This window comes from Protopterus annectens, chromosome 1.part2, assembly GCF_019279795.1.
Source record: "Protopterus annectens isolate FY-2018-M chromosome 1.part2, PAN1.0, whole genome shotgun sequence".
NCBI lineage: Eukaryota > Metazoa > Chordata > Ceratodontiformes > Protopteridae > Protopterus > Protopterus annectens.
The window spans coordinates 364,057,816-364,082,213 of record NC_056727.1 but is presented as its reverse complement, the minus strand read 5'-3'; the positions used below and the strand labels follow the sequence as shown (position 1 = coordinate 364,082,213).

The 24,398-nt window shown below is 39.0% G+C and overlaps 1 protein-coding gene across 1 annotated transcript in view; it reads right to left on the bottom strand.

Annotated features, from left to right (window-relative positions):
• MCM8 (minichromosome maintenance 8 homologous recombination repair factor) overlaps positions 1-24,398 on the bottom strand; it is a 929,462-nt gene that overhangs the window by 528,420 nt on the left and 376,644 nt on the right. Inside the window, exon 11 of the mRNA XM_044056450.1 lies at positions 12,320-12,350. Within this exon, the coding sequence (XP_043912385.1) occupies positions 12,320-12,350 (31 nt within the window). The remainder of the gene's footprint in view (positions 1-12,319; positions 12,351-24,398) is intronic.

Sequence of the window (24,398 nt, the reverse complement as noted above, 5' to 3'; positions counted from 1 at the left end):
TACATTTCAATGTAACACAAAAGACCTGGAATATTTACATGAAGCTTGATCATGTTCTGTGCCACTGGCCTAGGTCATTGCTGAAAAAGGAGGTTGCATTAGTCTATTTGGTTAGAAAAACAAGCAAACAAACAAATCGATACTATAAAACAGTGTCAAGGTGGTGTGGTCTGTTGAACCCATGCTGTACCAAAGAGATTACAGAGGAGTCTGACCACTAAAGCAGGGACTTATAAAGCACATATACCTTCTTAAAAGCAGATGGGAGAGTTAGGGTGCCTCCAGGCTGCTTGAACAGCACATTTAATGACAGGATCAATAAGGGAAATGACCCATGGCTTGTTAGGTTCCCTACCCTAATTAAACTGCTCAGCATTTCAAAGGGGATGGAATTGACATTTGATGCCAATCCAATCAGTTCTTTGCAAGTCTAAGAGTTTCTCCAAAGCATGGTTGAGTTCAGAGGGAAGCAGAGGAGGGATGGACTGTGTTTTTATACCTCTCAAATATAATGGCCTCTTGTTCCTGTGACTCTTCAAAGAAGCCTGGGTGAGAAGGAATACCAAATCATCCACTACCCATAGGCATAAGCTTGTGTATGGTATTGCACAACAGCAGCTATACAGCTGGCACAAACAGGGTGCAAATGACTGGGAACCAGAATGTGACTACATACCAGCTGATGGTAGCATGCATGAAATTAAGGCACTGACTTTAAACCATATTCCCTTTGGGTGAGTTTGTGCACCCATAATTCAAGCATGTGTGTGTCAGTCTATTGAGAAAAAAATTATCAAGTACAGCTAGAGCAAAGGAAAGCTGTTGAAACAACTTTCACTAACAGTGGGCATTCACTTTTTTCTCCAGACAAAAGTTAAATTATAATTTGGAGCACATTAAATTGGCTCTATTCAACACTAGGAGTCTTAACAAATAAATGTCCAAACTTGAGGCTCTCCTGCAACTTCAATACATTTGTGTATTTGCAGTTACAGAGACAACGTTTCAAAACAATGAAAGCACTGACTCTTTTCTTGGGTTTATTGCCTATCAGACCTACTGATAATTATGGAAGAGTATCAGTACTTGCCAAGGATATCATCACCTCATGACAGATTCCTCAGAACACCAAAGTTCAACTCCTAGATGTCCAAATCACCCTAAACAACTGTTACCCTAACCACTTCATTGTGAGCACTCTCTATTACATTTCATTATCAACATATCTTCCTTGCAACACTTTAGCTGAAATCCACATTAAACCCAAAACCTATTAGGAGACTAAACATCCATCAGTAAACTGAATGACATGTACTGCCAATATTTGGCATGCTCAATACTTCCTTGATATTAATTATTTATTTCCTTGGATAACTGAGTAAATGACCTGGTCCTATACACTGGACCATTTTCAGTCATGACTCAGGCCAAACGGCATGAACAAAACACATGATATAACTACACAATAGTGAACTAAAATACATATAGAGTTATTACATCAGCATTTCACTTACCCAAAATGAATACAAATTAGCTAATAAATTTGAACAATAAGAACAATAATACCTGAGAAAATACAGGAAAAAAGAAAATAATTGTGATGATGATGGTGATGACTACAATTTTCCCCAATACATGTCCTAATAAACATGCCCTAATAAAACAAATGCTTTACAGATTTTCAATATTATTTCAGCAGTTATGGAATAGGTTCCTGAGTTGAAAACAAACAGTAAAATCACTACTATTCCAGAAAGTTTGGTATAGGATAAGACAAAATGCTAATCTCTAGCTGATGGCCCTGTAGAGACTTAAATCTTCTCCTCCTCCTCCCAAAGGACTTTTATTCAGTGGATGGACAAGTGCACTACTGAACAAGGATGCTTATCCATCCACTGAATATTTTTTTCCCAAAACTGAGTTGGCTGCTTTGCTCCACCAGAAAGAGGTTTAAGCCTCTACAGGTCCTTCAGCTAGAAGTCAGCATTTTGTCGTATCCTCTAAAAGAGTTATGTTTTAGTCCTGGACTTCAGACCATTTGCAGTACAGGCAAGATTACTGGATGTCTGGATCTTTATTATTCCTGTAAGGATATATATGTACAGAGTGAAGTATTTGCAGATTTGGCTAAACAGGGATTCCCCAAAACTAGCTGCGGGTGTATTTATCTTCAAGGTGAGATACTGGAAGAGTTACTATTTTGCACATTTTGTGGAAAAACATTCCAGATACAATGATCAACTTTACTGCTTTTTTTTCTGACAGCAAAGGCAAACTGAGGTCTTCAGAACTGGAAACTCTCCTGGCTTCTCATACTGATAGTGGAATTTCAACTAAAGAGCTTATGTCTAAGTAGAAGGCAGTACCTGTCATTTATTAGTTTTAAGGTGAGGTTACTAAGTAAGAAATTAGCCCTGACCTCAATTGACATGCAATTTCTTGCAAGGTAACAAAGTGATGATGATGATTATAGTCTAACATCTCTTAGAATGTTATTCTCTGTAGTTTGTAGCACATCTGTATTATGTGGAGAATGGAGTGCTATAACAGGCAAAGCATAATCAAGCTTTGGAAGCAGTACCTTGATTGCAATTGCTCTTCTAGCTTTTAAGGATAAAAGATGAAATATATATATAATAGCCAATTCTTTTCTACAAATAATAATCTATCCTACTGTGGACCCAATACCATTGATCTCATCCTCACAAATGCAGTCATTTCTTGCACACCTCCACAAATCACTCTCTCTTGACAAACTAGATCATAGATTAGTGACCTTTCCTTTAAACTGGTGATAATGCCACTGCAAACATCTCTGTGTATAGGGAATTCACAAAAGCAATTCCTTGCTTATCTAAATAAATTTTACTTAGTCCTCCACTGATTAATCCCATTGCTAAAGATGCTGCCTCTGACTTCTACTCCCCCCTAAGTAGATGTATTCATAAGGCAGCCCCAATCCCCACCAAATGTAATGAAATAATTAATAACAAATTCATATGGTGCAATACCAGTATAAATAAATGATACAACAAATGAGAAAGAAATTACTTAATACCTATAGGAGGTCTTACTCTATCTACCTTAAGAGGAGACAAACTAGTCAAGAGCATAAAGGAATTATTAGGAGGCTCAAAGCTGAGTATGAACTTAAAATATTCACTAAAATAAAAAAGTACAAAGCTTTCTTTAACTGTGTCAGCAAGTTAATAATTACTACTCAACAATGTTCAAAGATAGTGCCCACTCTGACAAAAAAGAAATAGCTAAAATCCTAGCTGACAAACATTATACAAATTTTATTCCACCACATTTATAGCTATTTTACAGATTCTACAATCTCAGCCATTCCCTTTTACTATGGAACAAGTCCTCCCAGTACTCTCAAAATCTAGGAACACCTCATCCATGGTCCCTGGTAATATACCAAGTTGCTAGACTATCATTATCAAATATGGCCTATCTGAACCCAAACTTAACCTATTTAATCTAAGCTTCTTCAATGGTTAAATTCATGAAGCTTGGGAAACAGCCATTGTACTGCTTTTACACAATGGTAGCCCATCCAAGTATCTTTGTAAATGTAGATGTGATAGTCTCACTAGCTTAATATGTCAAACTATGGAAAGCATTATCTAAAACCTCATTAATCTGGATACTGAAAATCTCTTAACGCTGGTCTCTCATCAAGTTGGCTTTATCAAAGGAAGATCCTGTCTTTTTAACCTCATTTTTTTTTTTTGAAAAGTCACCAAAGCAGCAGATAGAGGGTATACAGTACATACAGCACATCCGGACCTGGTCAAGGCCTTTGACACTATTCCCTATACAGGCATTATTAACAGGATTGAAAATCTGAATATAAATTCATATGTTGTGCAGTGGATAGCTAACTGGTTGTCTGACAGAACCCAGGGCTGACTAGTAAAGAGAGTCCAATGAAAACCTCTTTGAGCTTTTGAAATACTTGCACAAAGGCTAGACTCCAGCCAACTTTATCTGTTCTATTTTTCCTGTTAAGGTCTGTAAGAGGAGTAGCCATCATACAATACTGTGAAGAAAATTCATGCAGTACCCCCCTGTCCCCAAGTATGCTCTCACCTGTTTTTTTTACTAGCATGGGTCAGTCAAGCCAGACTAGATTCAACCTTGAGAAGTTTTGGCCCAATCTTTCTACCATCCCCCTCTCCATGACTTAAATAAAATACCTATGGCATACCCACCTGACATATGTTAGCCTTGACAGTTAGTCCTCCCCTTTGAAGTCTGCCTAACATCTTCCCTGCCATGCTGAACATTTACTCTTCTACAGAATAGTCTCTGGCTATTCTGTCATACCAGACATTTTGCTGCTGTTGTGCCAGTGCTAGGTGCTTCTAAGCCATCTTCATGAGTTCCCCAATACTAGTCCTGACATTTAGGACATTCTCCATTACAGATTCTTTGCAAGAATCACACTCATCCTCCCAGTCATCATGAATTAAATCCAGATGGCCCCTTCCTCACCCTGTCACCATACAACAGGTAAAAGGCTGTGAACCCCATGATTGGATGGGAAATGGTAAATACACCCCGGGGATCACTTCTGTGACTCTGCTCGACAGGGGCACAGGAAAATAATTTTCTTGGGTGGCGAAAACCAGGGTACATTTTTTGGCTAGGCTTGTATGGGCCCTAGGGCCGATAGCCTAATACCTACCTATGAACCTATGAATTCATTGGGCATATACCTGTACGCATACAGAAGATGGGTAGGTACCTGTCCCAGTCACTCTTGAGCTGATATGCAAATGCTCATAGCATGGTGTTCGATGTAAAGTCAAACCTTGAAATGAGACCTTCATGGTAAGGAGCATTCCTCAAATGCTTTATCCCACAACACTTACACAAACATGCCAATAGGTGTGACACAGTTATCAATCTGTCAGCATTTCTTTAGAAAAATCCACTCTGCTGAAAATGTCTAACAAAGCATTTGCCTTCTTGTCAGCTTCAGTGGAAGACAGAGCCACCAGTTCTGGAAACCTAGAGCATAAGCCACCACTACCAGGATATATACCTTAACTGTGGAATTTGGGGCACTCAGATATCACACAATATCTATTGAAATGGTTCCTCAGCAACAAACAAATACATCACAGCAGCCCTGGCTCTGTCTCTAGTGTGGCAACCCTTTTGGCCCTGCTCACAGGTCCTGCAATACACTGTTACATTCTTTGCAATATCTGGCCAACAAAAAATCTGCGCAAGCCTTTTTTAGTGTGTTTTATGACCATATGGCCTGCAAATGAAATATTGTGGACTATGGTCAGAAGTGCCTGTGAGTAGACCCTAAGTCCTACCAACTGCTATATGGCTTCTCCCTGTAGCCTTATTTCATTGGTTCATTCCCTCTGCAACAATCCTTTGTCCTAATATATGAACTCTCTTTGCCTGTGAGTATCTGGAACCTCTTTAGCTACCCTACTCAAGTCTTGTAAAGTAGGGTCTAAGAGCTGAGCTTCCCTCAACAGTTTCTGGATGACCCTTACCAGCTCCTGTTCCAAAGGAATTCTGGTACCTTCTGCTAGTGGTGCCTCAAACAATAAATGATGCCCACTATTAACCTCTCCCCTTGAAGTACCACCTTCTAAGGGAAGTCTAGCAACTTTTTCAGTTGTGGCTCAAATTCCAGTTCATTGCTACTACTACAGAAAAAAAAAAGATCACAAGGTTTCACACATTCTCAGGTCATTGAAAGCAGCATACATATTGTTTTACATGTGTTTCTAGTATGAGATGAGAGAAAACAATGCATCACATCTTTAAATCAGTTTTCTCTAGCCCGGCACCACCCTTGCATCACAGTGTGAACCAACTGCCAACATCAAAAATGCCCAAAACCGAAAGGTTTTTGAGGCAAGGACTGGCCACAATCAAGCATTCTCTGGACTGAAGTTTGAGCATGGCATTTTCCAGTGGGTGACTGATGCTAAAACATAATGCAGCCAGTAGGCCCCTTGGAAATGGATTACTTAGCTACTACTAACCTCTCTATATATGGCACAAAGGATCTGAAATGAACTGGTGAGCAAGTTCAAAGTCATGAATTAGTGATTTAAGTTGCGTTCTTAAAACACATTTGTAGACAGCCAGACTGAATTGAAGTTTTTTAAGTCCGTCAGTCATGAATTTTCCCTAGCAGCAAACTGATTCTTCAGTTAAGATATAGAACACCTTTATGCAAATGTCTGACCTGATGGTTTTGCCTTGCAGACTGTAAAGACACCTGAGACATGCAGCATGATCATGAAATAACTGAAATCCAAGTCATGTAGGTGCATGAGATAGAAAAGGGTCATATCCAAACTAGCCAAATGAGGTAGCATGGGATACCCGTTTGCCCAGATGTAGAACCTGTTTGACTTAGCAGAGTACATCTGATGACTAAAAGGCTTTCTGGTAGCTTTGACTACTTCACAGACTCTCTCAAGGAAAGTCAAGTAGGGTCACACCATCTAAATAAGAAACCAGGGCAAAATGGTGAGCTGGATATCATCCCATCCATAGGTTCATAGGTTGGTACTAGGCTATCAGCCCTAGGGCCTATACAAGCCTAGCCATAACAATTCCCTGGCTATTTCTTCCCACATTATTTACTTTCCTGTACCAAACGGTACTTCCTTGGCTTTTTTGCACTACAAGAGACCTAAGAAGTCACTCCATTCTTGGCCCACACAGCAACAAAGATGAGTTTTGTTTTCTTCTCTGAATTTTAAGATAAAATCTGGAATCAGAGGAAATGTCAGAAAGGCACACATGAATATTTCACACAATGAAATGTAAAATACTTCCACAGGTCTATATTAGAACATCGAAGTTTCAAAACTTCGAATGTTCTAATATCGACCCCTATTCAGCGAAAGCTGAAAATATCAAAGCAACAGAAAACCAAATTTATTCCTAGGGAAAGAATTCGGTTGTCCATTTCTTTTGCTTCGGTATTTTCAGCGCTGTGGTGGAAAGTTACGGGTCAGGTAAGTGTGCGATTGAGTGTGGATTAGGTTAGTTAGGGTGCAGATAAGGTATGTGTGCGATTGTGTGGACGTGAGTGATAGGGCGGGTTAGGTATGTGTGCGATTGTGTGGAGGTGAGGGTTAGGGCGGGGTAGGCGAGTTAGGTTTAGGGTGCGGGTGAGGTCAGTATGCGAGAGTGACAGACCTTAGGGTTAGGGTTTGGGTTAAGGTAAGTGGATAGCTTGTGGTGTTTGTATAGTTTAGTGTAGGGTTAGGTGTAAGATTTTAGGTGTATGTGTGTGAATTGCAGTTTGTTTGGTGTGCTTGTGTTGTATGTATGTGTTTTGGAACAGCAAATTTTTTCCCTAGGAAAAAATTTGCTGTTCTGTATGTTTGATGTTTTCAGCTTTCGCTGAATAGGGGTCGATATTAGAACATTCGAAGTTTTGAAACTTTGATGTTCTAATATAGACCCTACTTACACTACCTACTCCTGCCTTACCCTTTCTGAAATGAACATGAGGAGGACTGTATTATCCTATGTGATGTGATGAAGAGGTCACACTCTGAGGCATCCCACTTCCAGAAAGTCTAGACAAAAAAAGGATTCACTCCCAGTTCTAGCAGAAGGTTGAGGCTGCAGATGAGGGATCTGCCAGCAAGTTTGCTGATCCTAGGATGTGATGACCTGCTATACATGCCCTGGTGTAAAGCCTGCAACTCACATCTATACAAGGAGATAAGTGAATGCCGTCATATGTGATCATGTACCATACCATGGTCTTGTAGCCCTTCTAAGTGGGAAGGACTCTGGCTCAATTCTAATCCCAAAGCATTTATGAAATGTAGTAATGTTTGAAGCTGCAGCTCCTTTTGTAGAACCCCAAAGTACTTTAAGAATGCATTTTTCCAAAAAAAGAAGGAACTAAAGAAAGCTCCTTAAATTGTTAGCAAAACATTCATCATCTGACCTGCAACAGGTTCAGTTGCAGGAAGGGACAGCTCACACTCATATTTATTTGTTGCTAATCATGGTTGAGTGCTGATCCACATGGTGGATACACAGACTGTTGTGAATAGTCCACCTCTTTAAAGCCTGATGACTAGTATCTGAAACCACAGAAATTTTCTGACGACAAAACTAATTTGTAACTGCAGTCATCTCAGTCCAGTGCCACAACCACATCCTCAGAGTGCAAACATTATCATGAAGACCATGATCACCACAAAGGCCAAAGTACAACACTGTCTGAGCTTGGCGTTTCTACTGTATCTTCATCCAAGCAGCCAAAGTCATGTTTTCCTCAGACTTCCCCAATGGGGGGAATAACAAGGAACTGTGTCCAGTTTTGCAGCAATGAAGATATTCTCAGTATTGCAGAAATTAAGATATTCTAAGTCAAGAGCATATGAGTCTTCATGGATTATAGAGACACAACATCACAAGGCTTGCACCCATACCAGTACCAAAATAAGGACTGCAACCAGAAACACAGTCAGTGGGCAATCAGGAGCCAGCCATACAAGGATGTCATTTGTAAAGGTCATTCACCTGCAAAACCTCTATCCTATTTGTAACACTTTGGTGTACACTCAAGGTTCAAAGAAGAAATATAACAGCAGCAGCCTGTAATGAAAGTGAAGCCCACCAACAGTGAACTGAAGGAAACTCCAGTGGGCACCCCAAACAATTATGTGCCAAAAGGCAACCTACACACATCCAATAACAGCATCCAGGTCCCTTGTTGCAGCAGAGAAAAGGGTCCCTGCAGAATCGTCATAGCAGCCTTGGCTTTGTCTCTAGTGTGGCCATAAATGATGTGCTCTACAAAGTCAGAAGTCTAAAATGGGAAAGAAGTCTCCTATCTCCTTATGAGCAAGAAAAATGGAGCAGAATTCTATGCCTTTCTCCAAAAGAGAAAAATTTTACACAACCCTTTATGGAGTAGGGGCTAAGGTTGTTCTAATTACTCGGTAGAGACCAAACAAGCAAAACAAGCAAAACTTTTTCTGAAAAAAGATCAAATACTTTGAGATGCGGCCATCCATGATCAAATTTAGAACCAACCACTGCATGGGAATGACTCTCCAATTGAAGACTAACTCAAAGAAGCAGTTTCCTATGAGTATCTATGCCTGGTAGTTAGGACTGTGACTTCTGTCTCAGCAGAATTACACTTCTCAAAGAATTACCCTGCACATCTAAGGGAAGCAAATCTGTTGTATCCCAGGGATTCCTCCATTTCTATAGATGGCTTTCTTCTCCTTAGAAAATTGGGTTGACTTTGAAGAACAGGGAGTCAAAGAACATATTACAGACTCTTTACTGTGGTCAATGCTTATTTCCTCTTCTGAGAATTAACCAGGTCGTAGAAGGTCTGACCAAAGAGGATGTCAGCCAAAAAGGAAATACTCAGATGCTTTGCCTCAACTCATCCTGCAAGGTCAGCTTAAGTCATGCCATTCCATAGAGTCGTATTCCTCAGCCTGCTGCCTTAGCTACAGCAACAGCACAGTCAACTTCACAGTAGAGTATATGAAAGCCCACTGTAGAAGGTATATACTTGGATGGCGCAGTGGTGGAGGGATAGCATTGTTGCCTCACAGCAAGAGGTCCTCTGGTTCAATTCTCGGCTGGGGTGCCTTCTGTGTGGAGTTTGCATGTCCTCCCTGCATTTGTGTATGTTTCTCTGGGTGCTCCAGTTTCCTCCCACGTTAGAAAGACATGCGTCTGGAGTGTTTCTCCCCGGGCCTCGGCTGAAAATAGGCTTTGTTCCAAGTCGGACTTTCCTGGTTAACAAATGTTAAATAAATAAATTAATAAATAAATAGCTAGATAGATGTACCGATCTTCTTCACAGCTTTTCTAATCCCAAACTCAGGTACATCTTCTAACATTTCCAGAGCCTGGCACACTGGGGAGGTCTGGAATTTGGACAAGTGAAACAGATAATTAAGGGATCTCAGCCTCAAGATGGCAAAAGAAAAAATCTTTTTGCCCACAGTGTCCAAAATCCTAAACTCCTTATGTCTTTAGGCAAAAATATGCTGCAGTTCCAAAGACCTATGCTAGTCCAAACAAATCATGGTTAGTGAGGATGTCATGCCATTCTCTCAGAAGCTTAACGCAGCTTCTTGCTACCTTCTTCGAACTAGTGGAATCTGAGTCTGGATGCTTTAGCCTATAAATATGGTATCTACTTCACTGTGAGGGTGGGGAGAAGGACCCACGGTCTTAATCCTTCTTACGCATATGAAGTTTGAAATTTGAAGCATTTCGGGAGAGGAGGCAGAACAGTTAAATATCAGGCCATTGTAGACTTCATTGTCTTGAATGTTTCTACAAAGAAGACAACATCTGGAGAGGAGCTTTCATCACCCTTAAGTAAGGTAAGGATTTGTAGATCCTCTCCTCAGAATTCCTTTCTAAAGAGAATGACAAAGAGGGAGACTCTCTCCAGTTCTTAGCTTCCAGAAGGGGATGTTCTAAGTTCACCCAGTTCAACTGGTGGTGACAGCAGGGAGAAGGGGAGTGTCAGGTGCTGTATGGTGGATAGACAACACTTGAACAGCATGTCACAGGCAGTGCCAGGATCTGAACAGCCTGTGAAAGGTCTGCTGCTGGCATCAAACTATATTCCCTAAAGTTACACTTGTGACAACAAGTCCTACCAAACATCAAAAAGCACTAGTGTGTTTAACATCTAGGCTATCCTTGTGGGCCCAAGAGGTGGAGACAGACCTGGTGGATTCTACTGAAGCCCAGTTAGCCTTGTTCAACTCAGGGGAAGGCCATAGTACTTCACTCTGATCCCAAATCCAGCTTCAGCCTTCACAGTCCATTAGGATAATTGATGCTGACACCCCCCAAGATTCAACCTCAGGGTGCTTGTTGTGTGTGTCTCTCTTTCCTGCTTTTCTCAATTTTGCCAGAGAGGTGGAAGACCAATCCCTTACTAGTTGAGGCATTGTTGACTTGTGTGGAACACAAGACCACCTCATGAACAAACAAAACAATGAAGCTTTGATTGATATCTGGCTTCTGGAGCCTTTAAATTATCCCTTTGGTCTAGTATCAAATGAAGATAACATATCAAACCTTCCTGTCAGTCTTTATGCTATTGAAAAAGGCATCCATAAGTCAGATCATAATAATCTGATGAATAAATGTCAACCTAGCAGATTAAATTGGGCAATTACCATCAAACCTCTCAATATCTTAGTGCAAAAAATCTGGACAAAGCCTGACAGAATGGAGGGGCGTGGGCAATGGCCAAAAATAGGGACATATTTTAAATATTTCTGTTATAAACCTAGAAAGCTGCTAAAATAACAGGATTTCTCTTAGCATGCATTTTTCTGAAGGATATGAAGTCTGAAACACAAATGTATATAATTATTTAGTGACTTCAATTCTCAGATCATCCCAGTGATTTGCCAGAAAATCACAAATTTTATTAGGAACAGATCAAAAATATGACACAAAAACTGGACATTCTGCGGAAATCTGTACAGTTGAGAGGTATGATTACCATTAGTAGGCATAGTAGTTTCCAGAACTGAAGCAAATCAGCACCTCTAAGTTCAAAAAATGCTTTGGTAAAACTTCACTGAGCTACTTACATGAATAAGGCTGACATTTTAAACATCACTGCCTGGTTATGTGACTTTGCTCAGAGTCACATAGTATGCTAAAGAAGACTGAAAGAATGAACCACAGCTCTACAGACTTGCCAACCCCACCTGTTACAAATTCTTCATTAATGAATGGGATCCCCTCAAATCCTACATGAATTACCTTTTCCCTATCATAACAAGACAGAAGAAGCCTGTACTGAGGCAATAGACTGTACAGACCCTACCATGTTCTCATAAGGACATTTAGAAAATATTAAAAACAAAATGCTGATGAGAATTGACGGTTTACAGTCCTACTTGAGCATATGTAGCAACCAAATATGTTGTACAGTCTATACTTTTCTGTTACTCTTCTGCAAAGAGGAAAGATATAATAATTAAAGGAGGACAGGCTGCCAAACAAAACAAAAGATAAAAGTGAATAAATCAGTAGAATAACTTCCTACAACTGCTCAGATTTAAATGCTAGTATGGTAAAAGTTTCTTCAGACTCGTAAATAAAAGCAGATGATTCTTGCTCTTTAGCTTGCACTTGCATTTTTAAACTGGCCAGGCAGAAATACAGGAAAATACACACTTTAGTCAAAATAACTCACTGCATTCAAGCTAACTGTGTTAATGTTGAAAAGTATTTTTACATTGTCAGTCTGAGCGTACTAATAGCAAAAGTAAGAAACAGAGCTTACCTCATGACCATATATAGCAGGGCAAAGTGAGCTAAAAAATAAAAAAGAAAAGTATACGAATTGTAAAAATCACAACTTTATCCCACAACCCTGCAGTTATGTAAATGTATATAAATAAAACATACTCTAATAGCTAGTAACAAGACATGGTGGTGACAGAAAAAAACTGGACTTATAAAGCTTGGGAAACACATGACAAACCACAGTACTAATAGCAAAACAATATACTTATGTTAAGCATCCAGCATGGGCAGGGAGTAAATTAGTGACTAGGATACCCAGTGGGTAGTTTCCCAAAAGGTCAATGTAGGACCACGTACAAGGGAATGAACGTAGAATGTAATTATGAAAATGTGCAAAATCATGCAACCATGCGCCACAATGGCTTATGTACAAGGAGGACTTTATACCTGACACTAATAGGACAAAGGTTTATAAATTTATAAATGCACCCAATCATACTGGCATAACAGAATGCAACAGATAAAATAAAAAAAAACATTAGGAATATAACTGCCTTAAAAGAAGAAAAGGCTTTAACTTGACTTGGTTCAAGCTCAACTTAATCTTATCTTGACTTGCTCAAACTGTACTTGCTTGAGTTGCTGTTTTCTTTGGCAGTTGTTTGTTCGCTACTTACTGTAGCAATGTGCAAAGGCTTGAAGCAGTGTCATGCTGTATTCTCTGAGGTTGAAGGATAGCACAGAAATAGCAGTCATTACTTAACTGGTTTAGGAATGACCACAGTTTCTCTGAGATGCACAACCTCAGACTGAAAAATATATAAGTAAGATAGGTGTGGGGAGGAGCCCCCCTTACAAAAATGTTTTTGATGAAAGTTGAATATGTACAAGTTCCCAATTAATTACTGTACACACATTCAGTATTTATAAGTATTGGAGTTATTGGGTTTTGTGTTGAAGAGTACAAGCATTTGGGACTTCCAGTATGGAAGCAAACTGCTAGACAGTAGTAATTAGTCCAGCTGGACAGATCAGTGAAAATAAGTACTGATTTGATCAACTTGGTATTACCAACTAAAGTCATGTTAACTGGTCAGTAAGTGCATCTGTGACCACTAGAGAGGATAAGAAAATGGAAAATCCCACCACCTCTGTAAAAGGTTTGAAGAAAATGAATTAGTTTGCAAAATGGTCAAGCTAGAGGTGCCTCCATAGCAACAGAACAGAACCAAAAAAAAAATGTCAGGACTGGTATTGGGGAAAAAAACAACTCAAAATGTATTATGAAATATTTAAAATAAGTGGGACTCTGACCGAATATGTAGTTATAAATTAAAAGAAAATTCAAGAAACAGATGGAACTTTATCAAGGAATTCAGATGAGCCCCCAATTCACATGAAGCAGAACTCCTCAATGACCCTATTTAAGAGCAACCTAGACAAGTGGATGGGAGACTGTAAAATTCACCTTGGGGGTGGCACCTATGTCCCTCATGGGCAGGGGCAGTTGGTACTGATCATGGACTCGACCTGCAAATAAAGACCATCTAACCATAGTCAATTGGGGAACACGGGTATAACATGGCTAGGCTTGTAAAGGCCCTAGGGTCATTAGCTTAGTAACCTCCTATGAATCTTAGAAATTTGAGAAGAAACAGAAGGAAATAAGAGCAAGACAAACTGTACAACTGGTGGTACAAAAAGAGATTTTGCTAAAATTCACAGAAACTGAGGATAAGTTCAGATGGAAGAACTTCAGATTTATGGAGGTCCCTGAACAAATGGAAGGAGTTAACCGTACAGACTTTATTAAATAAACTCTAAAAGTGAATGGTTGGGTATATCACATCAGGATCTATTAAAAGAGAGAGCGACTATAGAGTATATGCCCATAGCAACAGATCAAGAAAAAAAAAAACAGCATAGACCCATAGCTCTGAAGTTTGAGCCTTTCAACAGAAAGAGGAAGCCCTTTCAAAATTATGCAGAAAGGAGGCTGTGCTGAAAATAAAAAAAAATCATCAGACTTCACTGGCAATGACTATTCAGCAGTTAGTGGACAGATATGGAACAGATTTCTTCCCACCATAAAAAAATATAAGAAAATGAACTTTAAATGTAAATGTTTATATCCAGCAGATGTTGATAAAGAAAGGTGGAATGGTAGAATTTCTAGGAGAGAGTGAAGAGAGAAAAAGAGGAGTATTTATAATGTTGAGTAAAGAGGCAAAAATAAGTATAGAAGAAGAAAAAAGCGATAGACATGGAAGGCTTTATGGGTAGTGGTTACTGACATGGACAGTGCGTAACACTGGCATTTTGCATTTGCAAACCAAAGCAAGTATATCTGAAATTAAATATATGATGGGAGATATAGTGGGTTACCAAATGGAAATACTGCTAATAACAGGGGTCGGAATGTAGTATGCCATGAGGATATCTCAGGTGATCCAAGAAGTGAGAAATTACAGAAAGATGGGGTGATACCACAAGAAACTTTGAAAATATTTGGATTAGAGGATTTAGCTTTCATGGATAAAACTGACAAGGAATATCTATTTATGCTTACAGATAAAGCATATGGGCAAACTTAGATAGATGTCACATGAGTAAGGAACATCTACAGTTAGTGAAATGTATTATCACACATCCTACAGTATTATTGGATCATGCACCATTTATGATATTTTTTAAAGAAAGGAGTGTAAAGACAAAGAGGCACTGGTGCTTTCCAACATACCTACTGGAGAGTAAATATTTTAATGAATGGTTAAAGTAGAAACAACAAGATATTTTTATGCAACTATTAGAGGTAAATGAAAATTGGATAACCAGAAGTACTATTTAAGATACTTAGCCTTAGAAGCAACCAAGGAGTATTGGGAAAAGACCAGTGATCAGTACATAGAAAGTTTGCATAGGATTAAAAGAGTTACAGACTAGTATCAAAATGATTTCAGAAGAAAAAGTAGAACTAGTTAAGGCAACAAAAATTAGAAAGATCTGTAACTGGCCTAAAGGATCCCAAAACTGGTACCTTGCTGACAGACACAACTGAAATACTTAAGATATTGCACTAGCTTTACACTCACCCATATGCTACAGAAAATAGTAAGGAAACTAATGAAAATGAGGTGGAAATATATCCAAAGAAGTTATAAACGTTTATGTTAAAGAAAGAATTAGGAGGATTTAATGTGGAAGCTATCTATGGAAGAAATAATGGGTTATTTAAAGAAACAGGCAGTTGGCAAATTCTCAGGCTCAGATGGAATCCCTGTAGAAGTTTGGAAAATGTTGAAAGAACAAGTAGTGTCAATCTGGCATAAGTTGTTTAATGAGATTCATTCAAGAAAAAAAGGCAAATATGTTGCATTTTAGCTATGCTCAATGCACTGCTTGTACTGTTACTCCAGCTTTCTTATATGTATCATGGTCCCTATGTTTGTCACATATTTGACTTGTATGTACCACTGTAGGCATGTATATTTTTACGCCAAATGGCTCGAGTTGTGGTTGAAAAGGGTCTGCTGACCAGCCTACCTATCCAGTTAACAAATAAATACAATGACAGTCATTCCAAAGGAAGAAAGACCACAGTGACCCTGGTTCATACAGACCAATATCACTTCTGAATCATGATTATAAATTCTTTATGACAATTTTATCAAAAAAGTCATCTAGATTACTATCTAAATACACAGAATTAGATCAATGTGGCTTTATCAAAGGGAAACAAACATTTGACATTATCAATATGATACAAGAGGAAACTACTACAAAGTAAGCAACAATAATGTTACTCAGGCTTGATGCAGAAAAGGCCTTGTCTTAGAATTGTGTTAAAAGCATGCCAAGTTTCCTCAGAATGGACAGATTTAATTTTTAACATATATGAAGTGCAGAAGCATACATAAATTGTGTGTGTGTTCTATCAGAGACTTTTGGATTATATAAATGAAAAAGGCAGGGATGCCCTCTCTCCCCACTGCTGTCTGCATTGTTATATCCCCAAATCCCAGATTGGCTCTAGCTATAACTGGTATGGGAAAAAAAGAGAAAATACCTTTATCTGCAGATTATATTACTATGTATGTTAATAGATCCTAACAGGGTATTCAGGAAATATTTAGATTTCTGAAGGAATAGCAAAAATATATATAAATTGCTAATGTACAGTTCTTGTTATATACTGAGAAACAAATCAGAGCGAAACCTTGATAAATAAAAAAACGAACCAAGAAATGATCAAGGAAGCAGCCAGCCAGTGCAACTGCTGAACAAAAATGAGACTCGGAATATATAAATATCATTTATAGATCCACACAAAAGTAGAAAAAGTTAAGCGTTTTTGTCCGTTACAACATACAATCTTCTTTTGTTCAGCACTTGCACTGGCTGGCTGCTTCCTCGATCATTGCTTGTTATATATTGTTACTTTCAGTTCTGTTTTTAACATGTACAACTTACTGCCTTTCTGTTACACTTTTTCTTTTTTATGAATTACTTCAGCCACGCAATACCTGCCAATGGTCAGTCGTGATCAGTGCATAACCCTTGGTAAAGTAAAGTAAAGTGAAATAAAATAAAGAAACTATTTGGATATAAAGTCAATTCAGTGAAAACTAAGCAATTGTTTTAAATTATTCAAGGGCTTTTCATCTAGTTCAATACTTTTCATTTTTGTGGGGACATGAGAGGATGAAATGTTTGGGTGCATTCTGAAGTAACATTTGTGGCCAAGGATATCTAGAGGGAGACCAATGATAATATTTAACAAAAAATAAGGTGGAGAATGTATAATCAGTTAAAATGTTCCTGGTGTCTCTGAATACATATACGGGCCAGGTGTAATTTTAAATTCATAGAAGGAGCTGCAGGGAACAATAAGAGATTGAGGTTTGTTTGGGGGGGGGGGTATTGGTTGCACTGGAACAAATTGCTGCTGCCAGTAGAATAGGTTGGTTTGGGCTTCCTTGACTTGAAAGAACATTCCATGGCTACAAAATTCAGAAGCATATAAAACTAGATGGAAGGACATGCTAAAAAGTCAGGAAGTGATTATAAGACTTGAACAAGATGTAGCCTTTTGGAGGCAGGAATTTTAAAAATGTATAATTCTGGACTAATTAATTATTTAGGACAAAGAACAAATAAACCACTTACATAGGGGTTGGGAGGGGCCCTAGGTGTTTGGTTTGCAAGCACAAGGTGCAGGGTTTGAGTCTCACAAGGGATAATTGGCTAGGCTTAAAATGGCTCACAAGAGCAGTTAGCTTAGTACTAACCTATAAACCTATGAACCATAAAAATAAATCAAAGCTGGAAATTCTGTCAGTAGGTTGATAGGAGTAAGGAGTCATGAATACAGAATTGGACAAGCAACTAAAGAATGGCGTAGAAAGAATAAAGAACCAAGGCACTGGGAGCAAGTTAACATAAATGTCGAGTTTACAGGCTGGGATGAAGCTAGGCAGATTTTTAATTTAACAGAAGATTGATTACTTTACATGGCGTTGGTAATGGAGATTACTCAATAGAGAGCTATGAATGATTAAGAAAAAGAATTAGTAGATTTTTTGGCATAACTTCGAACAGACATTTGTATTTATTTATTTTACATTTTTTTACCGGGGGCGTCCGACTAGGCCAGTGACCCCTTTTCAGCAGAGGCTCGGGGAGAAAAGCTCCATTACAAAAAGGGAAGAGATATCTTGGTTGTAAGAACAAGGAAGGACAGAATGATCAGCCTGGATTAGTGCAGGAGCAAAGCCAGTTTCTAGTTAAGTGCTCCTTAAGCAGTAGTTTAAATATGGATGTGTGCTAGAATTTAGTATTGTCTGAGGCTTGAAATTCCAGGACTTAGATAGTTGGTGGGAGAACAGAAGGTTACAGTAAGAATTATTAGATTTAGTTACTTTGAGTAGTAGGCCCTCTGAAAGATTACCCACTCTCAGGACTTCAAAGCAACTCTTTGAAATTACCTAATAGCATCTGGAGATGTCTCTGCAATCATCCCAATTGAAATCTTCCTCTTTCCTACTTTATTCCTCTCCCTCCCCCCTTTCCTTCCTACCTCTCCTACATTAATTCTCTATCATTTTTAACTTCCTGTGCTCTACTTTGACTAAAACATACTTCTCTGTTCTCCTCCTAATTTCTTGCCCCCAGATAACTGACACTACCACATTTCTTTACCCCACCCCTCCTCTTATTTCCCCTCTAACTCATCAAACTAACTGCTACAATGACCTCTCTAGACCTATATTAGGAACTCACCTGCATTTTTCCACTCTATTTTTATCCGCCTTCCTATTACTCACCTCCTATCAGAATTACCTCATTTGCCAAATGATCCTTTTCTTGTACAGCAATGTTAACCTATTTATATTAACTTTTATTTGTATTATAATTTTACTTGCATTACCAAGCAGACAATTAATTACTCACTTGCTATTTTCTTGTTACTTGTATAACCTGTACAGTGAATGCATTACTTGCTTAATTTGTACTGTAAATTTTCTTATTGTATAATTTGTACCATAGAGCTTTTCTCTGCAGGCTTCCCCTGAAAAAAAGGCACAAGCTCAGTCGAACTACCCCGTTCAACAAATGATTGATAAATAAAGTTTGTTGGAGGATCTTAGTGATCTGCCATTTGAGTAGGGCTGCACTAAGCTCTTGAATGATGGACACTTGTCTGGATGGTGAAATATGGAATGAGTGAATGTTGAGGGATAGGGGATTGGGTAGCTCAATCCAATTTAGTTTATGGAGTGCTGCCTAGTGATGTTAACTGTAAGGGAGGTTAGTAGGGAATCTTGTGATGTTGCAGCAGGACTCCAGTTTGTTTAAATCTTATTTTCTAAGATTAATGAAAATTGGTGAGTCATATAGAATGTTTGAGAGTAGGTGAGTCCTAGCTGATGGAATGTCTAATGGCCTTGGTTAGGTATGGCTTGACTCTGTATAGTGAGACTAGCTTAATGTGAACCTTTCTGATAGTTAGAGCTAGGTGTTTGTCAAATTTTAGGTTGCTGTCAATTGTGACTCCAAGGAGTTTGGTGTGCTGGACAGGTTCGATTTTAGCTTTATTAGCTGAGTAGATGGTGAAGGGGGACAGTTATCAGGAACGTTGCTATTAGAGAAGAGCATAAGCTTTGTTTTATTTGGAGTGAGTATGAGTTGAGAGTCTGAGAGGTATTTTTCAATGTTTTGGAAAGATTGTTGGGTTGTTTGTAGGAGCTATGGTAGAAAGGAACCTGAACATATGAGGGAGAAGTCATCTGCGTACTGAATGATGGTTGCATGCTGAGTGGTTGTGCTGGTTGCATGCTGAGTGGTTGTGCTGAGCCTGTTGGTGAATATGGTGAAGAGCAATGGACTGAGAATTGAGCCTTGGGGTACTCCTACTGAGACCAGTAATAGGGTGGAGAGTTCATTTTGCCACTTAATTGCCTGTTGGCAGTTAGTTAAGTAATTGAGAAACCAGAAGAGGGCTGGCTGGGTTAGGTTTAAAGAAGCAGCTCATTTAGTAGCTTTTGGTAGGATACTGTATCAAATGCCTTAGACACAGCAAGAAAGACAGATGAGAGGAGCTGGTTATTTCTTATCTGGTTGATTGTGTTTGTAACACTAACAAGGACAGTGGTTGTACTTTGTTTAGATCTGAAGCCATGAAGCCACGTTGAGATACAGATAGGAAATTACTGTTTAGTAGGCAGTCGAGGAGTTGTCCGTGTATGTATTTTTCAAGAAGCTTGGCTATGGAAGGGAGGAGGGCAACTGACCTATAGTTTGAGAACTCAGTAGAAGAGCCATCTTTGTGAAGAGGGATGATATAAGAGACTTTCCAGAGTTTGGGGATGTAGTGCTCAGCAATGGAACGGTTTATTAGGAGAGATATAGGGTAGGAGATGGCATCTGCTGCTAGCTTTAGAAATTCATTGAGGAGTTGGTCAGCTGCGAGGGAGCAGGGCTTAAGTTTGGAAAGATGTTTTTTGAAGGTATTAGTTTGGATTGGTTTGACTGAAAAGGAATTGAGGGATCTGTCTAATTCATTAGGAATAGATAAGGGGGTCTTGCTGTTTTTTTTTTTAACTAGGAAGAGTATAGAGTTGATAAAGTGTGAATTAAATTGTGAGGCAATGCTATCTGTGGAATTTGTTGTGGTTGGAGCTGGGGTTGTGATTTCTCCAGGTTGTAGTAGTTGTTTGATGGCTCCCCAACATTTCTGGCGATTGCTTTGGTGTTTTTGTTGCTCTGTTGTAGAGTATTGGTTTTTGTCATGCCTGATTTGTTTTTGGCAAGGTTGTGTAATTTACGGTAGGTAAGAAGGGAGTTTTGATTTTTGGTCTCTCTGTTCGAGGAGCTGCTTGTTGTCATTGGTAAACCATGGTATGTGTCTGGAGTTTGAATGGGTCTTTCTAAGGGGAGCTACGTTGTTTAGGGTAGTGAGGAATTTGTCAATGAAATATTGAACAGCCAAGTCAAAGTGCCGATATTTTAAAGGAGACTAGTTACATTGTTGCAGGATGGCTTTGAAGACTTCAGGGGAGAAATGTCTTTTGTTGCGGATAAGTTTGTAAATTATATTTTTAATAGGGCAAATGCGGTGCCTAAGAAGGTAAGTGGGTACGTGATCACTTAGACTGTCAGGGAGACAGCCAGATTGGTGACAAAGAGAGGGTTTGCATGTAAGTGTCCAGTCTAGGATTGATTCTTTTTTGCTATGTTGTCAAATATGGTAGGGGATTGTATAATTTGACAGAAACTATGGAGGTTAATAAAATAGGAGGGATTTTCCGTGGAGCAGGTGTACCAGTCCATGTTTAAATTACCCATTATTATTGTTTCCTGACTAAAAGTTGAGGCACACCAACAAAGAAAGTCTTCAATAATGTCTGGGCTGTTAGCTGGGGGTATATAAATAACTATTATAATGATGTATTTGATGGAGTTTAGTAGAAGGTGGGTCAAAAGAAATTCAAAATTCAAGAGGACTGGGGGGTTGATTTGAAGTCTTTCTAGCTTGATAGTATTTTAATATATTACAGCTATGCTGCCGCTTCAAGTCAATTTATAGTTCAATTTATAACTGAGTGCAATCACTCTATAGCCAGGGAATTGGGGGAAGGGTAGGGCAGCATAGCAAAGCCAAGCGTAGCGGGCTACCCACCCTCAAGTCAATTTATAACTGAGTGTAAATCACTCTACAGCCAGAACAAAGCAGTTAACAAAGAGATGCAAGCAAAACAAGTTGATTATTAATTCCTGAGACTAAATACCTGGCATATGCAATATAGTCTGCTGGTCAAGCAAAATGAAACAATGGCCAACTTAGTAAGGGATCCTACTATTTCACAGAACAGTATGTATTTAACTGATTAGAGTTAATATGCGGCAAAATTCTTCATGATAACTGCTTACATGAAACAATGACAAAGTCTCAGTAAACTTGTATGTAAATGTAGTGACTACAGGCTATGAAACAATGACAATGTCTCAGTAAACTTGTATGTAGATGTAATGACCACAAGTTATGAAACAATGACAAAGTCTCAGTAAACTTGTGTGTAGATGTAGTGACCGCAGGTTATGAAACAATGACAACGTCACAGTAAACTTGTATGTAGATGTAGTGACCACAGGCTCTGCTCTATGAAGGAAGATAGTGACTAAGAGTAGGAAGAGACATGGTTTCAGAAAAAAAGTTTGTGAGTAGGGCATAACTAGATACTGATGTGCAAATGGATCACACAAAAAGTACTGAGGGAATAGACTGGATAAACAATATGCAAGTGAACAGAGTGAAGCAAAAGTACTTAAAATCCTTTAGTATTTTAAAATGGCTTTAAACGTCTGTGATGAGAGTACTTTAAACTATGATAGTGTTGACCAAATGATTTTCAATCAAATTATGCTTCAACGAAATGATGTTTCAACCATTTGTATAAAACTCAGTTAAATGATATTAATGCAAATAATATTAAATCACATCAACCAAAAACACAGTACAGCAATAGCAGTTCTCTGAAGCAAAGCAATACAAACCAGACAGGTCAAAGAAGCAAACAAGAAGAGAGAACAAGTGGCTAGGATTGGCTCACAAATCCCAAGATGAGGCTAGTGGTAAGGTCTCATATAAGTGCCATGTGCTGAAGAACAAGTGTTGGCTAAAAAGCAACTCACAAAAGGGGATGGTATTATTGCTCATAAAGCAGCACTAAGGAACTGTAGCTGGTTTAGGTGAATGAAGGCTCTAGTCCATCAACTGCAGTCCAGCCACTAGAGGACACAGAGTTAGGCTATTATGGAAAAAAAACAAATAATATAACTAACTAACTAACTAACTAACTAACTAACTAAATAAATAAATAGAGACCGTCATAAGTGATGGCCTACAGGTTCCAGCTCTCACCCATTCCCACCCTCACTGTCAGCCAAGAGGACAGATGAACAAAACAATATTTATGGAAACTGTAGAAGGGTTGAATGAGTAAGGCTGGAGAAGACAAAAAAGAAAGATGGTAAAAAGAATAGAGAAAAACACTACAGTACAATGACTTCCTGGAAGCTAGCATTGAGGATTAAGAGTCTGATTTGTTAACAAAATGCTTTCTTTAGTACAGGGCATAGTGTTTGATTCCTTCCACCTCCACTTGCCTGCTGCACAACTATGAGCAAGCCATTTAACAGTGCTAGGTCTCCTCCCTAGAAAGGGACTCTTGTATCTAGTGAGCTTACCGAGTCAACAAATGATAATGATAAAAAAAGAAAATAATATCAGATTTAGAGGGCAGACTCTAAACAACAGACGCACAGACAAACAAGAAGGTGTTCTCCTACTAATAACCCAGAAATAGTATGGCTTGGGTCAACCCTTTATATCCAGTGAAATGTAGGAGACAGTTTCGTGGGAGATGCTGGATGATGAAACAAAAACATTCAAAGGAACACATGCCAAAAACTGCACTAGGTTGTAAGGAGCCTGTATACATATTGCTGCTGATATTGAGCCATGTTCTCTAATGGAACGTCTTCCATACTGGTGAGAAAATACAGCTGCGTACGTCCTACTTACCTTTAACAGATGTTTATAGAACACATTGCCTTACTGGTATATGGTTAGTTGTGTCCTGCTACCATCCCCTCTGGCAGTCTAGCAAAGCACAGAGCTCCTCTCACTGCCTATCAGTGGGTGTGAAGGACAAATCCCATGGCAGGACCAGGACTGCTCTTCAAACCCACAGACAAGACCCTTGGGTTTTCTAGGGTCCAGCAGGAAGAGCAGATGAAAATGCAAGCTTTGAAAACACCTACATTTCCAAACATCCACCAATAGAGGATGGTGGGAGAGTACTGTCAGTAAAGCAGTTTGCTATACAAACATCTGCGCTTGTGCAACTGTTCTGTGTTCAACAAACACACTACTTTACTGATATATGGATAGATTCTCAAAGCTTACCCAACCTGGGAGGAGGAAGGATAAAGGTCCTGGAGCCCTCTGGAGAATGGTCCTTATGAAACCTGCCCTGGATGTACAGAAGACATCCAGCTTGTAGTGCTTCATAAAAGAATCAACATAGGCTCAAGCTTCTGCCTCTAGAATACTTCGAGTCTACTCCTTATAATATGCCACTGAAGAGGAAAAGGCCTTGGTGGGATGTGCCTTTTCCTTGCCTAGATTCACCTTGCCATGGTGGAGGAAATGAACAAATAATACCAGAGCACAACCAACATGCAGTGGTTTGCTTTGAGACAGGTCGATCTTTCTTTGCTCTTGAGAAGGAAATAAAAAAAAAACTTTCAGCTTTCCTAAAGGGTTTCATTCTGTCAAGGTAGTACTGGAGTTGCCAATGCACTTTCAAGGTGTGAAGTATCTTCTCTCCCTTGTTTTTAAGTTCTGGAAAAAAATGCAGGGAGATTAACAAACTGATTAAGAGTGAATACTGAGACCACTTTCAGCAAGAAAGAAGGATTAGTGCATAAGACAGCCCTATTCCTGTGGAAAATCAGGTAAGGCCGTTCCACCATGACACTTGTACCTTGCAGATGTCAGAGCAACAGGTAAAACATTTTTCTACCTTAAGAAATTAAAATCAGCTTTTACTGCT